The 21,753-nt window shown below is 51.2% G+C and overlaps 1 protein-coding gene across 1 annotated transcript in view; it reads left to right on the plus strand.

Moving 5' to 3' along the window:
* Window positions 1-567: 567 nt before the first annotated feature.
* Window positions 568-21,753, plus strand: part of ATP12A (ATPase H+/K+ transporting non-gastric alpha2 subunit) — a 33,707-nt gene continuing 12,521 nt past the window's right edge. The window contains exons 1-12 of the mRNA XM_015120753.3: window positions 568-1,031; window positions 1,793-1,948; window positions 6,403-6,462; window positions 9,056-9,259; window positions 9,993-10,106; window positions 11,088-11,222; window positions 11,354-11,471; window positions 11,732-12,000; window positions 13,530-13,728; window positions 13,882-13,991; window positions 15,859-15,993; window positions 20,348-20,540. Coding sequence (XP_014976239.3) covers window positions 1,023-1,031; window positions 1,793-1,948; window positions 6,403-6,462; window positions 9,056-9,259; window positions 9,993-10,106; window positions 11,088-11,222; window positions 11,354-11,471; window positions 11,732-12,000; window positions 13,530-13,728; window positions 13,882-13,991; window positions 15,859-15,993; window positions 20,348-20,540 — 1,702 coding nt within the window. The 5' untranslated portion in view covers window positions 568-1,022. The remainder of the gene's footprint in view (window positions 1,032-1,792; window positions 1,949-6,402; window positions 6,463-9,055; window positions 9,260-9,992; window positions 10,107-11,087; window positions 11,223-11,353; window positions 11,472-11,731; window positions 12,001-13,529; window positions 13,729-13,881; window positions 13,992-15,858; window positions 15,994-20,347; window positions 20,541-21,753) is intronic.

Genomic DNA, 21,753 nt, shown 5'->3' on the forward strand with positions numbered 1-21,753 from the left:
CTCTTCAGAGTCTCTCAGTTATTACTGTATTCGCTTGGAAGCTTGAATTTACCTATCCATTCTCAGAAACACACTGGCCTTTTCAAGCCAGGACATCTCCAACAGTAGCTGCTGTTAGAAACTGCAATTTCCGGCCGGGCGCGGTGGCTCAAGCCTGTAATCCCAGCACTTTGGGAGACCGAGACGGGCGGATCACGAGGTCAGGAGATCGAGACCATCCTGGCTAACACGGTGAAACCCCGTCTCTACTAAAAATACAAAAAATTAGCCGGGCGAGGCGGCGGGCGCCTGTACTCCCAGCTACTCGGGAGGCTGAGGCAGGAGAATGGCGTAAACCCGGGAGGCGGAGCTTGCAGTGAGCCGAGATCCCGCCACTGCCCTCCAGCCTGGGCGACAGAGCGAGACTCCGTCTCACAAAAAAAAAAAAAAAAAAAAAGAAACTGCAATTTCCCCTTCTCTGCGTATACATTTTGATAAATTGACTTATTGGTAGGCAAATTACATTAAAAAAAAAAAAAAAGGCCTGTGTGGGTCTTCGGGGAAGCTTGGACAGGACGTGGGCGCGCCGGGAGCTCGCCGGAGCAGCGGGTCTGGCTCTGGGCGCGCAGCCGGCACCGGGGCCGCACTCACCGGGACGCCGGACCCGCCCCCAGAGACCCCGGGCCCCGGCGTTCGGCTCCTAAAGGGAAGGGGATTCCCAAGGAGTCCTCGACCCCGGACTCTCCGGACCCCTGGCTGCCGGTCTCGCTCCCTGCGCGCGCCGGCGGGTTTCCTGCCCTCCGAGGCGTCCGCTGGTTTGCGCCCCGGCGGGGACGTGGGCGGGGCGGGCGGCATTTAAGGCAGGTGCAGCCTCCGGAGCGCAGCGGCTGGAGATCGGCCGCGGAGGTGCGCGCAGGGTCCGCGCCGCCTCCGGTATCTCCGCCGCCGGCATCTCCACCGCCGTTGCCGGTGCCGCACGAGGCCCCACACCCTGCGCTCCGCCGCTGCCGTCCGGGATCTGCGCTCCGCGCCCGCAGCCCAGCATGTCCCAGGTGCGTGCAGCCCCTGCGCCCGCCGAGGACGCGAGACGCGAGGCCCAGGCCCCCGGGGACCGGAGCAGGCTGGCGGGAAGCGAAGAAAAGGCGAAAAGAAGAAACGCCCCGTCCGGGGGAAAGGGGAGGCCGCCTTTCCTTTGCGCGCCCCCCGGCCTGGGCACCGCTTCTCTGACTCCTCTCGGGAGCTCCCTGCGGCCGCTGGGGCTGGCGGGGGACAGAAGCCGGTCCAGAGGTGCGAGGAGGGGCCGAGGGGTCCTGGGCCAGCTCCGTAGCACCTGCGGGCTCCGACTCGGGAAGATGGGGTGACAGGGATGCCCTCCGGTTAGGGCCCCCTGATCAGGACTGAGGGTCGTAGGCTTAGTGGGTGCCCCCTCCCCAGGAAACAGGACGCGCAGCTGGTGTGTCCTCTGGGAAGGACACCTCAGAGGAAACCTCGCCGCTCCTTGGAGGTATCAGTCAGGAGTTGGGGGGTAACTTCCCACCTGTTCCACCCAGAGAAGGGTCACCCCGAGGAGCTGCTGGCTGGCCTGTGCCCACCCCGCCTCCCCTCTACACGGGCGGAGGGGAAGCCAAGGTCAGCGGCAGGTGGGGGAGAGACTCCACTGTCCGACTCCCTCCGGCCTCCCCAGAGGAGGGAAGGAAAGGGAGAAGGGGCTTCTGACTCCTGCGGGTCCCGAGCCCACAGAGGGGCGCTCAGCGCCTCTTCGGAAACCCCATTTGGGGCCAATATTGATATTGCACCTGCGCTTCTCTTTCAGCAAACCCCAGAAATTTACTCCGTGGAGCTCAGCGGAACTAAGGACATCGTGAAAACAGACAAGGGGGATGGCAAGAAGTACAGGGGTCTGAAGAACAACTGCCTGGAACGCAAAAAGAAAAATCACAAAGAGGAGTTTCAGAAAGAACTTCATCTGGTCAGTAGCCTTCAGCCACAGGGGTCCTGCCGGCTATGGCCTCTCCCCGCAAGAGCTTGGCCCTAGAACCCACGTCTTACCACATTCAGTCTGAGGGATTTGAAATCCCCTTGAGATTGGTTTCCTTGTGTGTGGTGTGTGTGTGTAGTGTGTGTATGTGTGTGTGGTGTGTGTGTACGTGTGTGGCGTGTGCTGTGTGTATGTGTGTGCTGTGTGTGGGGTGTGTAGTGTGTGGTGTGTACGTGTGGTGTGTGTGTACGTGTGTGGCGTGTGCTGTGTGTGGGGTGTGTGTTTGGTGTATGTGTGTGGTATATGTGGTGTGTGTGTGGTGTGTGTATGTGTATGTGTGTGGTATGTGTGGTGTATGTGCGTGGTATGTGTGGTGTGTGTCTAGTGTGTGGTGTGTACGTGTGGTGTGTGTATGTGTGTGGTGTGTGTATGTGTGTGGTGTGTGTGTACGTGTGTGGCGTGTGCTGTGTGTATGTGTGTGCTGTGTGTGGGGTGTGTGTTTGGTGTATGTGTGTGGTATATGTGGTGTGTGTGTGTGGTGTGTGTATGTGTGTGGTATGTGTGGTGTATGTGTGGTGTGTGTGTAGTGTGTGGTGTGTATGGGTGGTGTGTGTGGTGTGTGTATGTGTGTGGTGTGTGTGTACATGTGTGGCGTGTGCTGTGTGTATGTGTGTGGGGTGTGTGTTTGGTGTATGTGTGTGGTATATGTGGTGTGTGTGTGTGGTGTGTATGTGTGTGCTGTGTGTGGGGTGTGTGTTTGGTGTATGTGTGTGGTATATGTGGTGTGTGTGTGTGGTGTGTGTATGTGTGTGGTATGTGTGGTGTATGTGTGGTGTGTGTGTAGTGTGTGGTGTGTATGGGTGGTGTGTGTGGTGTGTGTGTGTGTGGTGTGTGTGTGTGTGGTGTGTGTGTACGTGTGTGGCGTGTGCTGTGTGTATGTGTGTGCTGTGTGTGGGGTGTGTGTTTGGTGTATGTATGTGGTATATGTGGTGTGTGTGTGTGGTGTGTGTATGTGTGTGGTATGTATGTGTGTGGTATGTGTGGTGTATGTGCGTATGTGTGGTGTGTGTGTAGTGTGTGGTGTGTATGGGTGGTGTGTGTGGTGTGTGTATGTGTGTGGTGTGTGTGTACGTGTGTGGCGTGTGCTGTGTGTATGTGTGTGCTGTGTGTGGGGTGTGTGTTTGGTGTATGTGTGTGGTATATGTGGTGTGTGTGTGTGGTGTGTGTATGTGTGTGGTATGTATGTGTGTGGTATGTGTGGTGTATGTGCGTATGTGTGGTGTGTGTGTAGTGTGTGGTGTGTATGGGTGGTGTGTGTGGTGTGTGTATGTGTGTGGTGTGTCTGTGTGTGTGTTTGGTGTCTCTGTGTGGTATATGTGGTGTGTGTGTGTGGTGTGTGTATGTGTATGTGTGTGGTATGTGTGGTGTATGTGCGTGGTATGTGTGGTGTGTATCTAGTGTGTGTTGTGTACGTGTGGTGTGGGTGGTGTGTGTATGTGTGTGGTGTGTGTGTGTTGTGTGTGTGTGTTTTGAATGGTGTGATAGTATCTGCCCAGAGGTCAGGACCTCTGCAGGATTCCTGCATTCTGGTTGGAGGCAGTCCCTGTAGAACTCAGAAGGAGGAGCCTCTGATTCCAGGCCCCACAGGCAAGGCCAGACCTCTCTCCCCACAGCTGCTTCAGTGAGAAGTAAGTAACCACTTACCAGTTTTCAACTGATTAGTAAAACTATTTGAGCTGGAACTTCTGAGGAGGAAAACCGAAGCCCCTAGGCCATGCAGACTGCAGGTGTGAAACCGCAGGGAAAAGCAGTTGCAGTGGTAAAAATGTGGAGCTTGGATTGGGACGACCTCAGGCCCCATCAGAGTCCCAGGTCTCCACTGAGCTGCAACTGGCAACAAATGACTGACCCTCACTGAAGGCCCATTTTCTCTGTGTAAAATGGGAAATAAGTAATTTGCTGGGTCTATGAGGGGAATCAATGAGATGAGGACATTGCAGTTCAGGTGCTTTAGGGGTGTGCAATATTGTTATTATTAAGGAAGAGCTCTGGAGTTATTAAAACTGGCTTTTTTTTTTTTTTGGGACAGAGTTTTGCTCTTGTTGCCCAGGCTGGAGTGCGATGGCGCTATCTCAGCTGCACAATCCACCTCCTGGGTTCAAGCGATTCTCCTGCTTCAGCCTCCCGAGTCACTGGGATTACAGGCGCCATCACACCCAGCTAATTTTTGTTATTTTTAGTAGAGACAGAGTTTCGCCATGTTGGCCAGGCTGGTCTCGAACTCCTGACCTCAGATGATCCACCTGCCTGGGCCTCCCAAAGTGCTGGGATTACAGGCGTGAGTCACTGTGTCTGGCCCAAACTGGCCACTTTAGTAATAAAACTGCCTTGGGTCTGAAATGTGACAGATTTTATCTTGGTAACACCGAAGGGGAAACTTCTACACTGAGCTTGAGATGTGCTGCATTGTCCCCACCGTCCTTGGCAGATCTGATTAAAGCTCTGTGACTGCTCTTTTGTGCTAGAGAGCCATTTGTTAAGTATTCAGAAATTCGGCGGCTGACTGACATCCTGTTAGCAGCTTGAAATTTGGTTCTAGTGAGAAATCAGCAAACTACAAATCCGAGCTTTGTATTTATCTTTCCTGGAGCGTTTGTTTAAACATTTTACAGCACACCACTGGGCATTTGTCCGTATCTAACAATGATAGACATTTAAGAACAGATCCCTGAAATTGGACTGACCTCAATTGAAATCCCAGTGTAACTGATGTTCAGTTTTCTATTTTGAAAAATACAAGATTTTTTTTTCTACCTCTTAGGGTTACTAGGAGGATTAAATGAGATAAAACGGGGAAAAGACAGCACAGCACCAGATGATAGATAGTTCTTATTATTTCCCATTATCTCTAGCGTTTAAGATTGAAGACATACCTATTTTTCCCTTGACATTACAAGGGTCCTGTAATTTCAGCAACATATTGAATGCTTTTGCCTCCCAACCTTTCTTGGCAAATTAGTGTCTAATGACACCTGAAGTATCCTGGCCTTTGAATAAAGGGCCAGGTAATGACCCTAGAGGTGGGTGGGGTGCTGCCCTGTGCTAGTCCAGTGCTGGCCAGTAGAGGGCACCCCAGGCACACACCACCACCTTACCCCATCCCTCCCCCATGCTCTCATCCCCATGCCCAGGGTGAAGGGACAAGAAAGATCCTCTGCTATCTGCAGGGACCTTAAAGTCTGAGGTCCGTGCATGGAGACAATGGCTTGGATCATCCACTACTTGTATCTGCCCAAAACTTAGCGTGTTGTGCTGTGCTCTGTGCAGAACACAGCCTTAATCTTCTGAATCCCCCGCAATGTCACACTCAGTCGATATTAGTGGAAGGGATGAAGGAACAAAGCAGAATCTGGTTGAGAAGAGGGCTAGAACCAAGATAATAGTGATAATAATGAATTCTGTTTTATTGGAAGGCCTAGTCTCTTACTGCAACATGGAACTATTTTTTTGCATACGCGTAAGAAAAGAGATGAAGTGAGTACCAGTCAACAGTATCAATCTTTGTTTCACACAATGGGGGTTTAAAGAGTCCTGAGTGCTGGGCTTTGTAGGGGGAGCCAGGAAGACTCACCCTAGGTTTTCTGCTACAGGAAGAGGCTTCTCGTCCTTTAGCCCAGTGGTTCTCAAAGGGAGAGGAGAAGAGGATCCCCCCACCCCTCTCCCAGGGGAAAAATGGAAACATTTTTGGTTACCGCAACTGAGGGGAGGATGTTAGTGGGTGGAGCCCACAACAAAGAATTATTCGCCCAGAATGGCAGCAGGGTCACGGGTGAGAAACCCCGCTGTAGTCTAATGATTCTGTAGCAGAATTCACAAGTGGCAGCCACAATGGTGTGGGTTTATTCAGCAGAACCTTTACCTGCAGGGTTGCTCTGCCCAGTGAGCTCCCTGAGCGTCACGCTTGAGTGAGGGAAGCTGCTTTTCCCTGCCAGAGCCCACACAGTGAAGGGGGAGGAGTTGTGCCAGCCCATGAAGCGGGGTCTAGCATGGTTTTGCCAGCAGCCCCAGCCAATCCGAGGGTTCAGGTCTGAGGGAAGCCTCCAGCTCATTGGCACCTGGAAGATGACGGTGCCAGGACATATATGCGCCAGAGTTCAGACTGAAGCGAGGTGCATGGCTTTGTTCAGAAAAGCTGCAGGCAGCTTCTGGGTAGTAACAGCAAGTGCAGGATTGTGCCGACTCAGGGACAATCACTCCTGAGGCAGTGCCATCCTTCGCTGGACAGCTGCCTAGCACAGGAGTTCTTTTTCTCCCGTCCCCCACACTCCTTGGTCCCCTCCCATCCTCAGAGCTGCTATTCCCAGCTTCCATGGCTGGTCAAAGCTTGGGACTTGAGTCTTTTGGAATTATCTTATTCACTCTGTTCTTCCTTTCATGGACTTTAGGATGACCACAAACTCAGCAATAGGGAATTGGAAAAGAAATATGGCACAGACATCATTACGGTGAGTCGTGGGAACCAGGGATTCAGAATAGAAGCCTCCTGACTCTACAGAAGGAAGGCTGTGTGTGGTGGGGGGTGTGTGGAAGAGTAGTGGCAACTTTAGGAGGAGGCGCCCCTGCAGCACCTTTGAGACTGCAGTTATTTGCATCTGGACACTGTTGAAGTCAACAGAAATACCTACTGTGGGGCTCACACTGGCCTGGCAGTGAGAGGGACCAAGAGGGACAGATGACTCCTGGCCTCAAGGAGAAAGTGGCCAGGTGGGGGAGGCAAATGTGTACGGAAGTGTCCTGAGATTCACTCTGTCCCGCTGGGATGGCCACAAGAAGTAGAAACGCTATGCTGGGAGAAAGGTGGATTCTGACTGAAGGGGCCAGAGCTGGCTCTTGGGCTGCTGCCGTGTTTGCGCTGGAACTCAAGACGATTTGGATTTAAGCTGGTGGAGGACCCCAGGGCCAGTAAGCACAGAGCCGGATTGGAGACAGTCTGGGCTTGCTGGAAGCTAGTATGTGTGGAGAGGGGACAGGTGCAGCAGGAATGAAGCCAGGAAGGTCATCTGGGTGAAGCTGTCAAAGTATTCACATTAAACTAACAAGCAGGGGCTGTCGTAGAGGCAAAAGGGACATGGTTTCTACACAAGGAGGTGATTTCATTTGTTTTCAAAAGGCAGCTCTCGTAGAAGATCATTCTTTTAAAGTGAGAAATGGAAAGGTCTAGAAGAATGGAACAACAGCCCAGGACTGTGAAATGAGGTTCTGAAACAATGTTGAAAGACATTGCAGGGGCTGGGTGCGGTGGCTCACGCCTGTAATCCCAGCACTTTGGGAGACTGAGGTGGGCAGATCACCTGAGGTCAGGAGTTTTGAGACCAGCCTGACCAACATAGTGAAATCCCGTTTCTACTAAAAATACAAAACATTAGCAGGGCATGGTGGCACATGCCTGTAATCTCAGCTACTCGGGAGGGTGAGCCAGGAGAATCACTTGAACTCAGGAGACGGAGGTTGTAGTGAGCGGAGATCACGCCACTGCACTCCAGCCTGGGCAACAAGAGTGAAACTCCATCTCAAAAAAGAAAAAAAGAAAAAGAAAGATATTACAGACAAACACAACCAGCAGGACTTGCGGGGATTTTTATTGAGCCCCTCATCTCGCTAGCCACGTCACAGCAGCAGGAGGAGGAGAGCTGGTCAGGTGATGGGCTGGGGTGGGGACCAGGAGGTGAGAGCAGGGAAGGCAGGAGGGAGGAGCCGATGATGAGCGTATTGTGAGTTATACCACAATATATTGTGAGTTCCTTTCTGGAACACCCCTGAGGAAATGTTCTGCAGTTATTCAGAAAGATGAGTCTGGGGTTCCGGAAAAGGAATTGCTAGTGAAGGGAGACGGGAATCAAGCCATTCAACAGATATTTGAATCACTACCACAGAAAAAGCAAGAGACGCAAGAGAGACACAGAAATGACCAAGACCGGCCGGTCATGGTGGCTCAGGACTGTAATCATAGCACTTTGGGAGGCCAAGGTGGGCAGATCACTTGAGGTCAGGAGTTTGAAACCAGCCTGGCCAACATGGTGAAACATTGTCTCTACTAAAAATATTTTTAAAGTTATCCAAGTGTGGTGGCGGGCACCTACAATCCCAGCTATTTGGGAGGCTGAGGCAGGAGAATTGCTTGAACCCAGGTGGAGGAGGTTGCAGTGAGCCAAGATCGCACCATTGCTCTCCAGCCTGGCAAACAGAGTGAGACTCCATCTCAAAAAAAAAAAAAAAAAGACGAAGACAGAGTCCTGGCCTTTAAGTAGCTTACAACATAATTAGGGAGAAGAGGTATCTACAGACTCGTCCACAAAGATCGTTTGTGGGTTTCAAAGGCGAGGGTGCCTCATGGATGGCAGGCCCCCCAGGGCAGGGGCTGCTCACATGGGCTCAGGGCTTGGGTGGGATTTATGCCTGTCAAGATGAATGAGAACTTAGGCTGGATGTGTAGAAAGGTAGAAAAGGAGGAGGCGTAAGGATGGAAACTAAAGCCACATGCTGTCTATGCAGGGTTCCAGAAGTTTCCCTATTTCCTGGGGAGTTACTGCATTGCTCTTAGCCCTGGTGACCAGCTTCTTCATTCCAAGTCCTCCTTCATCAAATTACTCCTCTCGCTGGATAAACCTCTAAGAAACTAAAACCCCTTAGCAGAGCAGAGTGCGGTAGCTCTGGACCCAGTCACCACGTTGAAACCGGTCGCTACCATTGATTGACAGGCCAGGTTCCTCGGGCAGGTTACATAATTTTTCTGTGCCTCCAATTCCACCTCTGCGAATGAGGAGACCGAGGAATAATGGCTCCTGCCTCAAGGGTCATTTTAAAGACTAAATGAGTGAATATACAGAGCACAGTGCCTGGCTATTAAGCATTACAGTCTTTCAGAAAAAGCTGGGCAGCTGGAGAGGTGAGGCACGGTCCGCTTTTCTCAAGACCTTCTTTGGGCATGTTAATGCCTCACCCCAAGCTGCACAACTATGCAGCCCAACCCCTGAGGGAGGAGGACGGTCTAATTCGTGTTTGTTTTGGTTGTGCATGTGCTTTGTTTGGCTTTCCCAGGGTCTCTCCAGCACCAGAGCCGCCGAGCTCCTGGCCCGGGATGGGCCCAACTCCCTCACCCCTCCCAAGCAGACGCCTGAGATCGTCAAGTTCCTCAAGCAGATGGTGGGGGGGTTCTCTGTCCTCCTGTGGGTGGGCGCCTTTCTCTGTTGGATCGCATTCGGGATTGAGTACTCCAGCAACAAGTCTGCATCCCTGAACAACGTAAGGCTTTGGGGTGGCCCCTCCTGGTTTTGCTGGCAGAGCCATCCAGTGCGGCCTCGGAGGCACAGCTGAGGGCTGGATGCCACTGCTTAGGTGTGGGAAAGTCAGGCATTTTCCCAGCTGGAAAACAGAAATTCGATCTGGCTTTCCGATGCTCCAGAGGCAGTGTGGGAATGAAAAGGGATACACAAAACACCTTGAATTTTTAAGGGGGAGAAAATCTGCATCCATGTGAAGTAGTTTGGGGCTCTCTCTCCCCCAGGCTAACCTCTCCATTTAACACGGAGAGCGACTGTGCCTGCCAAGACATGGGTACCAAATCCACAAAACTGAATTGGCCAACGTGATGCCAAGAGACAGAAGTCAGAGGCAACGGGCCACGTGTCATGGGGTTGGATTGACCTGAAATGTGCAGAACAGACACATCCTTGCAAGCAGGAACCAGATCGGTGATGCCAGGGCGTGGGACAGGAGCAGGGAGTGACAGCAGAGGGGCCGAGGGGATCTCCAGGCAGGGTGGAGATGTCTGAGGCTGCGGTGGAAGGTGGCTGCACGACTCTGTAAACTTAAAAAATCAGTAAGTTGTGCACTTAACATGGGCAAATTTTGTGGCCTGTAAACTACACCAGGGCATAACCGCCAGCGTTGCACCCGCCCATGGAGAGCTCTAGCCCCAGGGCCTGTCTCCTTCCCACTGCCGGTTTCTTTGACTGACGCCCTCCTCCTCACCCAGGTGTACTTGGGCTCTGTGCTTGTCCTGGTGGTCATTTTCACGGGGATCTTTGCTTATTACCAAGAGGCAAAAAGCACCAACATCATGTCCAGCTTCAAAAAGATGATCCCTCAGGTGAGTGGCAGTCACCCGTCCTCTGGCCTCTGGTGACTCCCGGGTGAGGAAGCCTCAGCTGAGAGGGGCACAGGGCCCTGAGGGCCAAGTGTTCCAACTTCTGTCCCTGTCGGAGCCATCGTGGGTGAATTAACCCATCTGTCGGAACCCCAGTTCCTCACAGGGTTCTGGTGGTCAAATGATGTACCACCCAGGGCAGTGCTGGTCAGCGCGTGGCATCTTCTGTTCCTGCTCCTCGGTGTTTGTGGACAGTCGTTCTGGGTTCCGGAAGGGACCTGCGGAAGGTCCGGGAGTGTTCCTTCACAGGCAGCCAAGGAGACCAGCCTGCAGTTGTTTATCTGTGACCACGTTTGGGTCACATGTTTGCTACTGAGCCCCAGAATGCAATCAGTGGGGAAGCCCAGTGCTCCCCTCTTCCCCAAAGACCCCTGTGAGGTGTCCGCACTGTCTCTGGCCCAGAGAACTGCAGGCTGGAGGAGAGATTCTGGGTGGAAAAGATGCCTCTTGCCAAGCTTGAAGCAGGAGATCACCTCGTTCAAGTTTCCCTGACCCTCGCAAGATTCTCAGCCTCCCCAGCCCCACCTTCAGTGCTCTGCCCCGACGCCCAGCCAGGATTGCTCACCCTTAATGGTCTCCTTTTCTAGGAGGCCCAGGACTCTGGCTTGGCCAGATGTGGCCAACAGTGACTCTTCTGTTCCAAGAAAATCTCCGTGAGCTCAAGGAAAAGTAGTTCTTAGAGTCCTCAGGCCTCGGGTGAAGCAGTCTTCTGTTTCATTCTTGCTATTCTGACAGCCTCAGGCTCCAGCAGAATGCTGTGTCCACAGGGCCAGGTGCAGGCTGCCTAACAGCATGGACTCAACAGTGACAGTGACCAGGAAGTTCCAAGGCCTCTGTCCTGGGGTTTGGTGCGGCACAGATTGGGGAGAGGAGGGCCGGTGTCCCTCCAGGGTCTGAGGCGTCTGTCATGGTTTTCTTCTGCAGCAAGCTCTGGTCATCCGCGATTCCGAGAAGAAGAGCATCCCTTCAGAGCAGCTGGTGGTGGGGGACATTGTGGAGGTCAAAGGAGGAGACCAGATCCCCGCAGACATCAGGGTGCTGTCTTCTCAGGGGTGCCGGGTAAGCAGCAGGGGGCACCCACCCCAAGGACCATGTTCCAAACCCGCTGGCTCTGTGGTCTTTCCCAGCATCAGTATAAGAGGCGGGGAATGAGGTACCCAGCTGTGAACCCTTCTCAACATTTCTTCTAGGTGGATAACTCCTCTCTCACGGGGGAATCTGAGCCCCAGCCCCGCTCCTCTGAGTTTACCCATGAAAACCCCCTGGAAACGAAGAACATCTGCTTCTATTCCACAACGTGTCTGGAAGGTAAAAGGCCTCTGGCTCTCAGCCCACATGTCCACCCGTGTCCCTTCTCCCTCCTGGGCTCTCAGATCTGTCCTTTGCCACACCCTGTTACAAAGCTCATCCCAGAGGAAGCATGGAACTGAAGGGCCTAGAGGATGATGCTTGGCCTCTGGAATGTGGTGTTCCTATTGACTGTGCCAGCCGCCAGAGAGGGCTGCAAGCTGGCTGCACACCCCTCCTAGCTGAGGACCCCTGGAATAAAACGTCTACTTGCCCCGTAGGCACCATCACCGGCATGGTCATCAACACGGGTGACCGCACCATCATTGGCCATATCGCCTCTTTGGCCTCAGGAGTTGGAAATGAGAAGACGCCCATTGCCATTGAGATCGAGCACTTCGTTCACATTGTGGCAGGAGTGGCTGTCTCCATCGGCATCCTTTTCTTCATCATCGCAGTGTCCATGAATTATCGAGTCCTGGATTCCATCATCTTCCTCATTGGCATCATTGTGGCCAATGTGCCCGAGGGCCTCCTGGCCACGGTCACTGTGAGTCCATGCTGTTAGACGGCCTGCACCCGGCCCTGTGGACATAGCGTTGGTACTGGGGAGGCGCCCACACAAACTGCAATCTCCCCCAAGTCCAGAGCACCATGCCCTCCCCGCCAGGGACAACCATGGAACATTCCGAATAGACTGTTTCTTACGGAGAAAGAAACAGTTTTGTAAAAAAAAGGGCTGTATTTTTAATATTTGACTGTGTTTTCCATGAAAACGTTATGCTTTCAATCTGCAGTTCACATAGCTTACTCTGCCCCTTAAGATCTGGATAAGACAGGCTCCACCATTCACAGATTTTCTGGAAGCCTGATGCCTTCCCCACGTTTCTTTGGCAGTTTCTACAACTTAGGCATTTAGGCACGTTGCCATACTCCATTGACCTCTCTTAGGAAATAAAAAATTCCTCCTATTTTTTTTTTTTTTTTTTTTTTGAGACGGAGTCTCGCTCTGTCGCCCAGGCTGGAGCGCAGTGGCCGGATCTCAGCTCACTGCAAGCTCCACCTCCCGGGTTCCCGCCATTCTCCTGCCTCAGCCTCCCGAGTAGCTGGGACCACAGGCGCCTGCCACCTTGCCCGGCTAGTTTTTTGTATTTTTTTTTAGTAGAGATGGGGTTTCATTGTGTTAGCCAGGATGGTCTTGATCTCCTGACCTTGAGATCCGCCCGTCTCGGCCTCCCAAAGTGCTGGGATTACAGGCTTGAGCCACTGCACCCGGCAATTCCTCCCATTTTTCCTGCCGAGGACTCCAGCCCTTTCCTGGCCAACCCTAGACCCAGCTCTGGCTCTGCGTGTCATTCAGTCCCGAGACAAGAGCCCCTCCTCCTCAGTCTCTGCTACGGGGGGTCCCACGGGGTAGGAGAGGAGGGGATTTATGTTTCCAGTTTTGTGATTACATGATCCTTGGCCTGCTGTTGTCCTGACCAAAGAAAAGAGAAGTTTTTGAAGTCCAGGTCTCTTCTGACTCCAGGAGATAGTAATTTGGGGAAATGGGAGCCAAAAGAACCCTTTGAAATCTGGGGGTTTAAAAGGATCTTTAAAATATGGAGCTTTTAAAAATGAAAAGCTAATTTTTTGTGTTGTTTCAACACAAAAGCTGATGAATTCCCCCAAAGCCATAAGTGTGTCCTTTGGGACAACTGGCAACATGCACCAGCCAGTCTCTGGAGCACACTCCTGCTTAGGGACCACAGGCGGTGTCGTGTCTGTAACGTGGGCACCAGCCACAGCAGCGTTGTCTGTATTTGCTGCCCGTAGGTCCCTTGTTTTCTTCAAGTCATGAAGGAACAAGAAAAGTGTCTTGTATTTAATCTTTAAAAAAGGATTGTGGCATAGAGGCTGGCTCTTGGTGGCGTATAAGCCACCAGGTCAGTTTAGCTGTGCCGGCAACCACACCTCTCCCCTAAAACTAGTCCAGCTGTCTCCTAAAATTCAATCACAGCTGACATTGGCTATTTCTGTATTATTGGACCTGAGTTCACATGAGGATTTTTCCCAAAGCTTCCTTCCTTCTCCTGCTAGGTGACCCTGTCGCTGACAGCAAAACGGATGGCCAAGAAGAACTGCCTGGTGAAGAACCTGGAGGCTGTGGAGACCCTCGGCTCCACCTCCATCATCTGCTCAGACAAGACCGGGACACTGACCCAGAACAGGATGACAGTGGCCCATCTGTGGTTCGACAATCAGATCTTTGTGGCTGACACCAGTGAAAACCATTCAAGTAAGTCCTATGGAGAGCTTGGTCTGGTCAGAGCTGCGGACTCCGTCCTGGGGCTGAGCTGAGCACGCAGCAGGGTCTGTAGCCGGAGGATTGCTGGACTCACGGACGGCCAGCCCAACCCACAGCAGCCACTGTTCTTTCTCTGTCTTCCAGACCAGGTCTTTGACCAAAGCTCTAGGACTTGGGCCTCCTTATCCAAGATAATAACATTGTGTAACCGAGCCGAGTTCAAGCCAGGACAGGAAAATGTTCCCATCATGAAGGTAATGCTTCTGCAGCACTCGGTCTTAAATCACAGCCAGTTTGGAGTCACTTGCTGGGGTCTGATTGTGTGCTTGATTTCATCTCTCCAGTTGCATAAAGTTTGTCCAGTGCTTGCAAGAGCAAGCCGGACTTACAAGACATACAGAAAGTTTTCTTCATGCACACTAGCTTTGAGAATACAAAGATGCTTAAAAGGTTTCAGAATATTGCTTTAGGGTCTTTAGAAAATTCTGGAAATGAATGCACCTCTAAGTTACTTTCTTGACTTTTCTGCCAGCTAAGTGGATGTAATCCAAGTTCCTTTTAATATACATGCCATTCATGGAAATTTAAAATGTGATTGGATAAAAATAGAAGGACTCCTGTTAACTAGAATATGGCTGCAGACAAAGCTCTAGGGGTCCTGGAATATTGGAACATACAAAAAACTCTCCCCCTCCTGCCCTCTCCTCCTTCCCTTTCTCCCTTTTCCTCTCCGTCTCGATGAGTCACTGAATCTCTGTTCTCCTGGCTTTTCTATTTGCCATCTGTTTCCTTCCCTGACTCTTTTTCTTTCTTACTTTTTGTTTGTTTGTTTGCTTTTCCCTCCGTCAGGCAGTTCATTAATGCTCCTTTTGGCCAATTGCTTCTTTGTCAATATCTTCCAAATCTTTTTTTTTTTTTTTTTTTTTTTGAGATGGAGTCTCGCTCTGTCGCCCAGGCTGGAGTGCAGTGGCCGGATCTCAGCTCACTGCAAGCTCCGCCTCCCAGGTTTACATCATTCTCCTGCCTCAGCCTCCCGAGTAGCTGGGACTACAGGCGCCCGCCACCTCGCCTGGCTAGTTTTTTGTATTTTTTAGTAGAGACGGGGTTTCACTGTGTTAGCCAGGATGGTCTCGATCTCCTGACCTTGTGATCTGCCTGTCTCGGCCTCCCAAAGTGCTGGGATTACAGGCATGAGCCACCGCCCCCTGCCATTCCAAATCTTTATGTCCAGTTCTAATTTCTTACCTCGGCTCCAACCTGGATCTCTGGCTGGCTGTGTGCTTCCACTAGGAAGCTGCACAAATCATGCTCGTTTACTTCCACCCGTACCCAGCCTAGCTGCACATCAGTGCCTTGCCCTAATTTTCTAATTTTCTATGCTACAACCATTCTATTTGTCATGGGGCCAGAACATTTGGAGGTCATCTTTGACTTTATCCTTTCCTTATATCCAGTGAGTCACCAAGTTCTATCACTCTTGCTTCAAAATATACGTAACTTTACCTTTTATCAGCAGTACCTTGCATCTAAATAGCTGTATCAGCCTCTTAATTGATTGAAATTAAGCCTCCTTGATTCCAGTTTATCCCTCCTGGAGTCTTTCTCAAATGCCACTAATTTTCCCTAAATGGTGCTTTTTATATTCACTTAACTTTGTTCAAAACCTTTCTGTACTTCCCTGTGCTCTGCTTCTCAAGTCTAGACCTCAGGCTACCCTTCAGGGCCCACCAGGTCTTTCCCCGCCCTCCACATCCAATGGTACCTTGAGCGCTCACAGAGGAGCCTGCACCTCACGTCCCTGCACCTGCGTCCTGGTTTCTGGAAGGCTTTCTTCTGTGTGTATTGGTAACCCACCTGTCTATCAAGATCTAGTTCGTAGCTGCTTGTTTCCACAAAATCTTCAGTCCTCACAGAGATCCAGCTTCTCCAAACATCCCTAATGCCAGTAGGTGGCACCACTGTTTACACGCGTACCACTGTCTTGTGGCCCTCCCTGATCACGTGATAATGGCTCTCCAGCTAGATGGTAATGGGATCAGGAGGTGTGTTTTGGGTCCTGTGCTGAGGGCATGTTGGTTCATTAAATATGTGCTGCAAATATTTTTATTCTTTGATTCCCAGAAAGCTGTGATTGGAGATGCCTCAGAAACTGCTCTTTTAAAATTCTCAGAGGTCATTTTGGGTGATGTGATGGAAATTAGAAAAAGAAACCGCAAAGTAGCTGAAATCCCTTTTAACTCTACTAATAAATTTCAGGTGAGTTTTTCCTCACACCTGGTAATCTCTGTTACCGGCAGCATGAGCTTTCTACTTGCATGTATCCTTTGCTTACCTCATATTTTGAAGGATACCTGACTTCAAAGACAGCCGTCAGGGATACAGCACCCGGGCATCTGGTCCCCTAGGTCAAGCTACTTGCTGAAGCAGGGCAGAAAAAGAAAGAAAGGCAAGGACGTCATCAGCACTTGGCTGCTTCTATGAATGAGCCATCTCTGTCACAGGCACACACTCTCTCACACACACGCACACACGCACACACTCACACCACCACTAGCAGGTACCTTCTGCCGCGAGGAGCAGCAGCCACACTCCAAAGCATGAATGCCAGGTGGGCAGCGGGGAGGCGGAACACCCACTCCTCACACCTCTAGTGCATCAGGCCCTTGACCTACGTGGCCTCGTTCCACGTTCGCATCCGGCCTGTGAGGTAGGACTGACGAATCCTGACTCATAGAGGAGGAAGCAGGCCCTTAAAAAGTGTTGAGAGGCCAGAATTGCACAGCACCCGGTGTTCCCAAGGCTGACACCAAGTCCACGATTCTCCCACCATCACACAGACGGAGTGTGGCACAGTTCAGGCCATGGGAGCAAGCCCTGCCCTTTGGGGAGACCACTGAGCGGCCCCTCGGGTGACAGCCCCGTCGCTCTCCGGGGCCATCCCCTGTGCTGTGGGTGGGGGTCTCCTTTGCGTCCCCTGCTCAGGTAGAAGATGACCATCCTTGCTTGGTTATCTCAGCATGCGGAGCTGGCCAACAGTCAGCCGTCACAGCCTCCCCATGTTAACACAAATGACAGTTGGGAGCCCCAGGTCCCCATGCAGATGGGATTTTCCACAGAGCCCATGCTGAAAGCAGGATCTGGACTTGAGCTTTGCACAATAGTCAAGTATAGAAATAGAATAACCACAACTGTATGTGTGGAGATTTCTGTTGATTATCCACCCATCTTAGTTCGGATGGAATTTAGGGTTAAAGAAGAACTCTTTTTTTTTTTTTTTTTTTTTGAGAAGGAGTTTCTCTTCTCAAAAAGAGACTCTTGTCACCCAGGCTGGAGTGCAGTGGTGTGATACCGGCTCACTGCAACCTCCACCTCCCAGGTATAAGCAATTCTCCTGCCTCGGCCTCCTGAGTAGATGGGATTACAGGCATGCACCCCCTTGCCCAGCTAATTTTTTGTATTTTTAGTAGAGACAGAGTTTCACCATGCTGGCCGGGCTGGTCTCTGACACCCTGACCTCAGGTGATCCATCCACCTTGGCCTCCCAGAGTGCTGGGATTACAGGTGTGAGCCACCAAGCCCAGCCTAGAGAAGAACTCTTGTGTTGTGAACGTCTTCTTTGTGGATAGTGAGCCAACAAAGAATCACAGTTAGCTAAATAGACAACTAACCAGAAACGTATAATGTAAAATACTCGAGCCAAGAAATCACATCTCTTATGTAAAACGTAAGTAAAAATAGAGTGGGTAACGGTCCTAAAAGACTGTTTTAGGACGACTATTATTATACTAACAATGCTAGTAATAATAGGAGCTGTTCTGTGCTAATTTCCACACGTATTAAATCATTCATTCTCACGACGACGCTGTGGGGTGGGTAGAGGATGAGGAGGTTGAGGTGCCGCGCATCCGTGCATAGTGTGAAGATGGGGTTCGATGATGCCTCCATCAGCAGCAGGACTCGGAACCTGCTGAAGCTCCGTCAGGGAGAAAAAGCAGGTTCCATGAGGCCTTGTGTACAAGTTGGAGGAGAAAGTGGCTACATAGAGTGGGACTAGAAAGGGGAGAGGGGCCTGTGTGAGTCCCTGCTGAAGAGGTTGAAGGTGCTGTCTGGATGCTGTTAGGGTCATTTTATGTCTACACATGAGCAGTGCTCAGCCTCACCTGGACTTCACATGTCATGGCCTTGGAAGGAGACATCTCTGCTGGAAGGAAAGGAAATGGAAAGCCTATATCTTATTGATTAGAATAGTGATCAATAGTGTGCTGCTCCAAACACACTGGTCCGTTAAGACATTTAAAACGTTTATGGCAAATTGGAAAATGTTTTTAAAAGTTTTATATAACGATGAATGTATTTAATTTAAAAGATTATCCTTTGTAGCCTCCATGATTAAGGGCAGGGACTCTGAAGCCTGCTAGCCTGGGCTCAAATCCCAGCTCAGCCACCAGATAGCCACCTATTGCTCAGTGACCTTGAGTGAAGCATTGAACCTCTGTGCCTCAGTTTCCTCCTTTGTAAAAGGGAATAATAATAGTACCCATGGCCTTAAAGTTGTTTTGAGGACAAGTGAGTCGATGTGGACAGCACTTAGAACAGTGCCTGGCACTTGGTACACACCAGAAAAGTGTTTTATATTATCCCTATGTTTTAAATGTAAAAAGCGTTATCTTGGCCGGGTACAGTGGCTCACACCTGTAATCACAGCACTTTGGGAGACCGAAGAAGGCAGATTGCTTGAGCCCAGGAGTTCAGGAGCAGCCTGGGCAAGATACCAAGACCTTATCTCTACAAAAAAAACAAAAAACGAAATTAACTGGGCATGGTGGCACATGCCTGTAGTCCCAGCTACTTGGGAGGCTGAGGTGGGAGGACTGCTTGAACCTGGGAGGTCGAGGCTGCCGTGAGTTGTGATCTCGCCACTGCACTCCAGCCTGGGTGACAGAGCCCTGTCTCAAAAAACAAAACAAAACAAAAAAAATTAAGAGAGAAAGAAAAAGAAAAGGCCTATGTTTTAGAAAGCGATAGTGATAACAGACGGGAGGATTTTTGTTTGGTTTGGGTTTTGTTGGTTGGTTGGTTTTCTGAATGTCTTTACTTGATCATTAAGAAAAGAAGTTGGGGCCGGGCGCGGTGGCTCAAGCCTGTAATCCCAGCACTTTGGGAGGCCGAGATGGGCGGATCACGAGGTCAGGAGATCGAGACCATCCTGGCTAACACGGTGAAACCCCGTCTCTACTAAGAAATACAAAAAACAGCCGGGCGAGGTGGCAGCGCCTGTAGTCCCAGCTACTCGGGAGGCTGAAGCAGGAGAATGGCGTAAACCCGGGAGGCGGAGCTTGCAGTGAGCTGAGATCCGGCCACTGCACTCCAGCCTGGGCGGCAGAGCGAGACTCCGTCTCAAAAAAAAAAAAAAAAAAAAAAGAAAAGAAGTTGGCCAGGCGCGGTGGCTCAAGCCTGTAATCCCAGCACTTTGGGAGGCCGAGATGGGTGGATCACGAGGTCAGGAAATCGAGACCATCCTGGCGAACACGGTGAAACCCCGTCTCTACTAAAAACACAAAAAATTAGCCGGGCGAGGTGGCGGCGCCTGTGGTCCCAGCTACTCGGGAGGCTGAGGCGGGAGAATGGCGGGAACCCGGGAGGCGGAGCTTGCAGTGAACCAAGATGGCGCCGCTCACTCCAGCCTGGGCCACAGAGCGAGACTCCGCCTCAAAAAAAAAAAAAAAAAGAAAAAAGAAAAGAAGGAGCAGCAGTTGGTAACTCTATTTGCCCTATGCTTCTTCTTTTTGTACTCATCTTTGCATTTACCTTTGAACCCAAAAGTCTATGAAATACTGATTTGTAAAGAACTGTTAGACCCAAAATTGGAACACTTTTCTTTGCGATGTATTTTCTCCCAAACACTCCAGCTTCCTGAGATTCCTCTTGAGTGCTTAGAAGAGTAAGGGCTAGATAAGAGTTAGTCCTTTTATTCTTGTATATCGATTTTTTTTGCATATCTTATTAGGATGGATCTAGAAGTAGAATTGCTGGGTCAAGAGCATTCCTATTAAAATGGAGACTTCTGTGACTCGGCTGTCTTCCTCAAACACTATAGGTGGAAGTGGCCACTTCCTCACACCGCCATTTTCTATGATATCCAAGCAGGAAAACTGGGCGGACAATGAGGTGAAGAGGTGCAGGAATCCTGCCGCCTCCTGCCCTCCTGAGCTCAGAGTAGTTTGGGTCTGAAAGATGGCTGCTCCCCACAGGGAGGTAGAGTAGGTGAGATGCAGAGACTGGCAGCCCCTTAACTCTCACGGGCACCCTGGGAGATCTTGTTCAAGGCACAAGATTTCACATGCTGACGGCCACATCTAGCCTGCCTAAAGCAGCCAGTTTTGCTTGAAAGATGAGCTTCACTTACTGCAGGTTCCAACCCAGGGTGCCCCACTCTGGGCTGGGGCCAAGTCTAGAGCTCTTCGTCTTACTTGGCCACAGAAAGAAAAAGGATGGAACATGCAGAGGATGCCATTGTTCCTCCTCCTCCTTTACATTTAATGGACCAGTAGAGAAGAAGGAATGCGTTTCACCTGTCTGTAAGTAACACGCTCTGTTCATTCCTTCCCAGCTCTCCATCCACGAGACAGATGACCCCCACGACAAGCGCTTCCTCATGGTGATGAAGGGGGCCCCTGAGCGCATCCTAGAGAAATGCAGCACCATCATGATCAATGGCGAGGAGCACCCACTGGATGAGAGCACCGCCAAGGCCTTCCACACAGCCTACATGGAGCTGGGCGGGCTGGGCGAGCGTGTGCTGGGTGAGTGCGGCGGCAGGGTCCTGCCCATCACCTGGTGGGCACAGAGATGAGGCAGGCACCTTGGGGACCTGTGACCTCGCCGAGTGGCCATGGCATCCACGTGAAGCATGTAAAGGAGAACGTGATAAACAGGATGGGAAAAAGGAGAGGATGCTGTGTGACAGCACCAAGCAGGGTGAGGTGGCCTGCAGGATGGGAAAAAGGAGAGGATACTGTGTGACAGCACCAAGCAGGGTGAGGTGGCCTCCAGAGAGGCGAGCTCAGGGAAGACTTTATGGAAGGAGTTAAATTTCAAGCTGGGCCTTAAGTGGCTGCAGTTGAGGGGAGATGGGGAAAGTTTCCAGGGCCCAGGGAACAACATAGGCCAAGCACAGAGGCAGAGCAGTGTGGGGCACAGGGGGTGCTGCCAGCAGGTGAGACGGCACCGTCACGGAAACAGGGCTCAAGGACTAGATTGGAGATGATGAGATGGAGGTCTTGAACATGTGGGTGAGGAGCCAGGTTTCATCCTGCAGTCAGTGGAGAGCACCGAGGGCTGTGCCACCAGAGTGAGCTGGGCAGTAACGGGCTGGGGAAGACTTTGTGGAAGGGGTTAAATTTCTTTTAGGAGGCAGTTGCCCTTGTTCAGGCAAAAGGGATGGGAATTTGATCGGGGTGATGGGAATGGGAAGGAGAGATCAGGGGCAAGAGAGTTCGTAGAGGTAAAATTGGTAAGACTTAGAACCAATTAGAGGAGGATAGTCAGTTTAAAAATGATTAAGCTTCCCATTTAGCGACTAGGAAGAGAGGGATGCCAGTGATGCAGACAAAGTGTCAGGAGGGAAGAAACCTTAGAAATGCAACCACGGGGGGAGGACCCAATGGGGGTGCCTGTAGTGTTGTCAAAGGGGACAGCACCAGGGCTGGCGGAATGGTGCCCCATCAGGACCACAGAATGACAATTCAAGGAAACAGAAGTGTATGGTTGATGATCCAGCTCATTAAACACCATGGAAGTCCTCAGCAATATAGATGCAATCTGTAGAATGTGTGTTTCTAAAAGCTACTGGAGTTGGCAAAGCAGATAAAGTAACCCACAGCACCGGGTACTCTACACGGGACTGATGCCCACTTGTGTTTGACCTCTCAAAGCCTGCTCCACTGACGTTTGCAAAGCAGTGGGCCAGGCTGAAAATAAACTGGATGTGAAAGCTGATCACACGATCTTGGAGGT

This window comes from Macaca mulatta, chromosome 17, assembly GCF_049350105.2.
Source record: "Macaca mulatta isolate MMU2019108-1 chromosome 17, T2T-MMU8v2.0, whole genome shotgun sequence".
NCBI lineage: Eukaryota > Metazoa > Chordata > Mammalia > Primates > Cercopithecidae > Macaca > Macaca mulatta.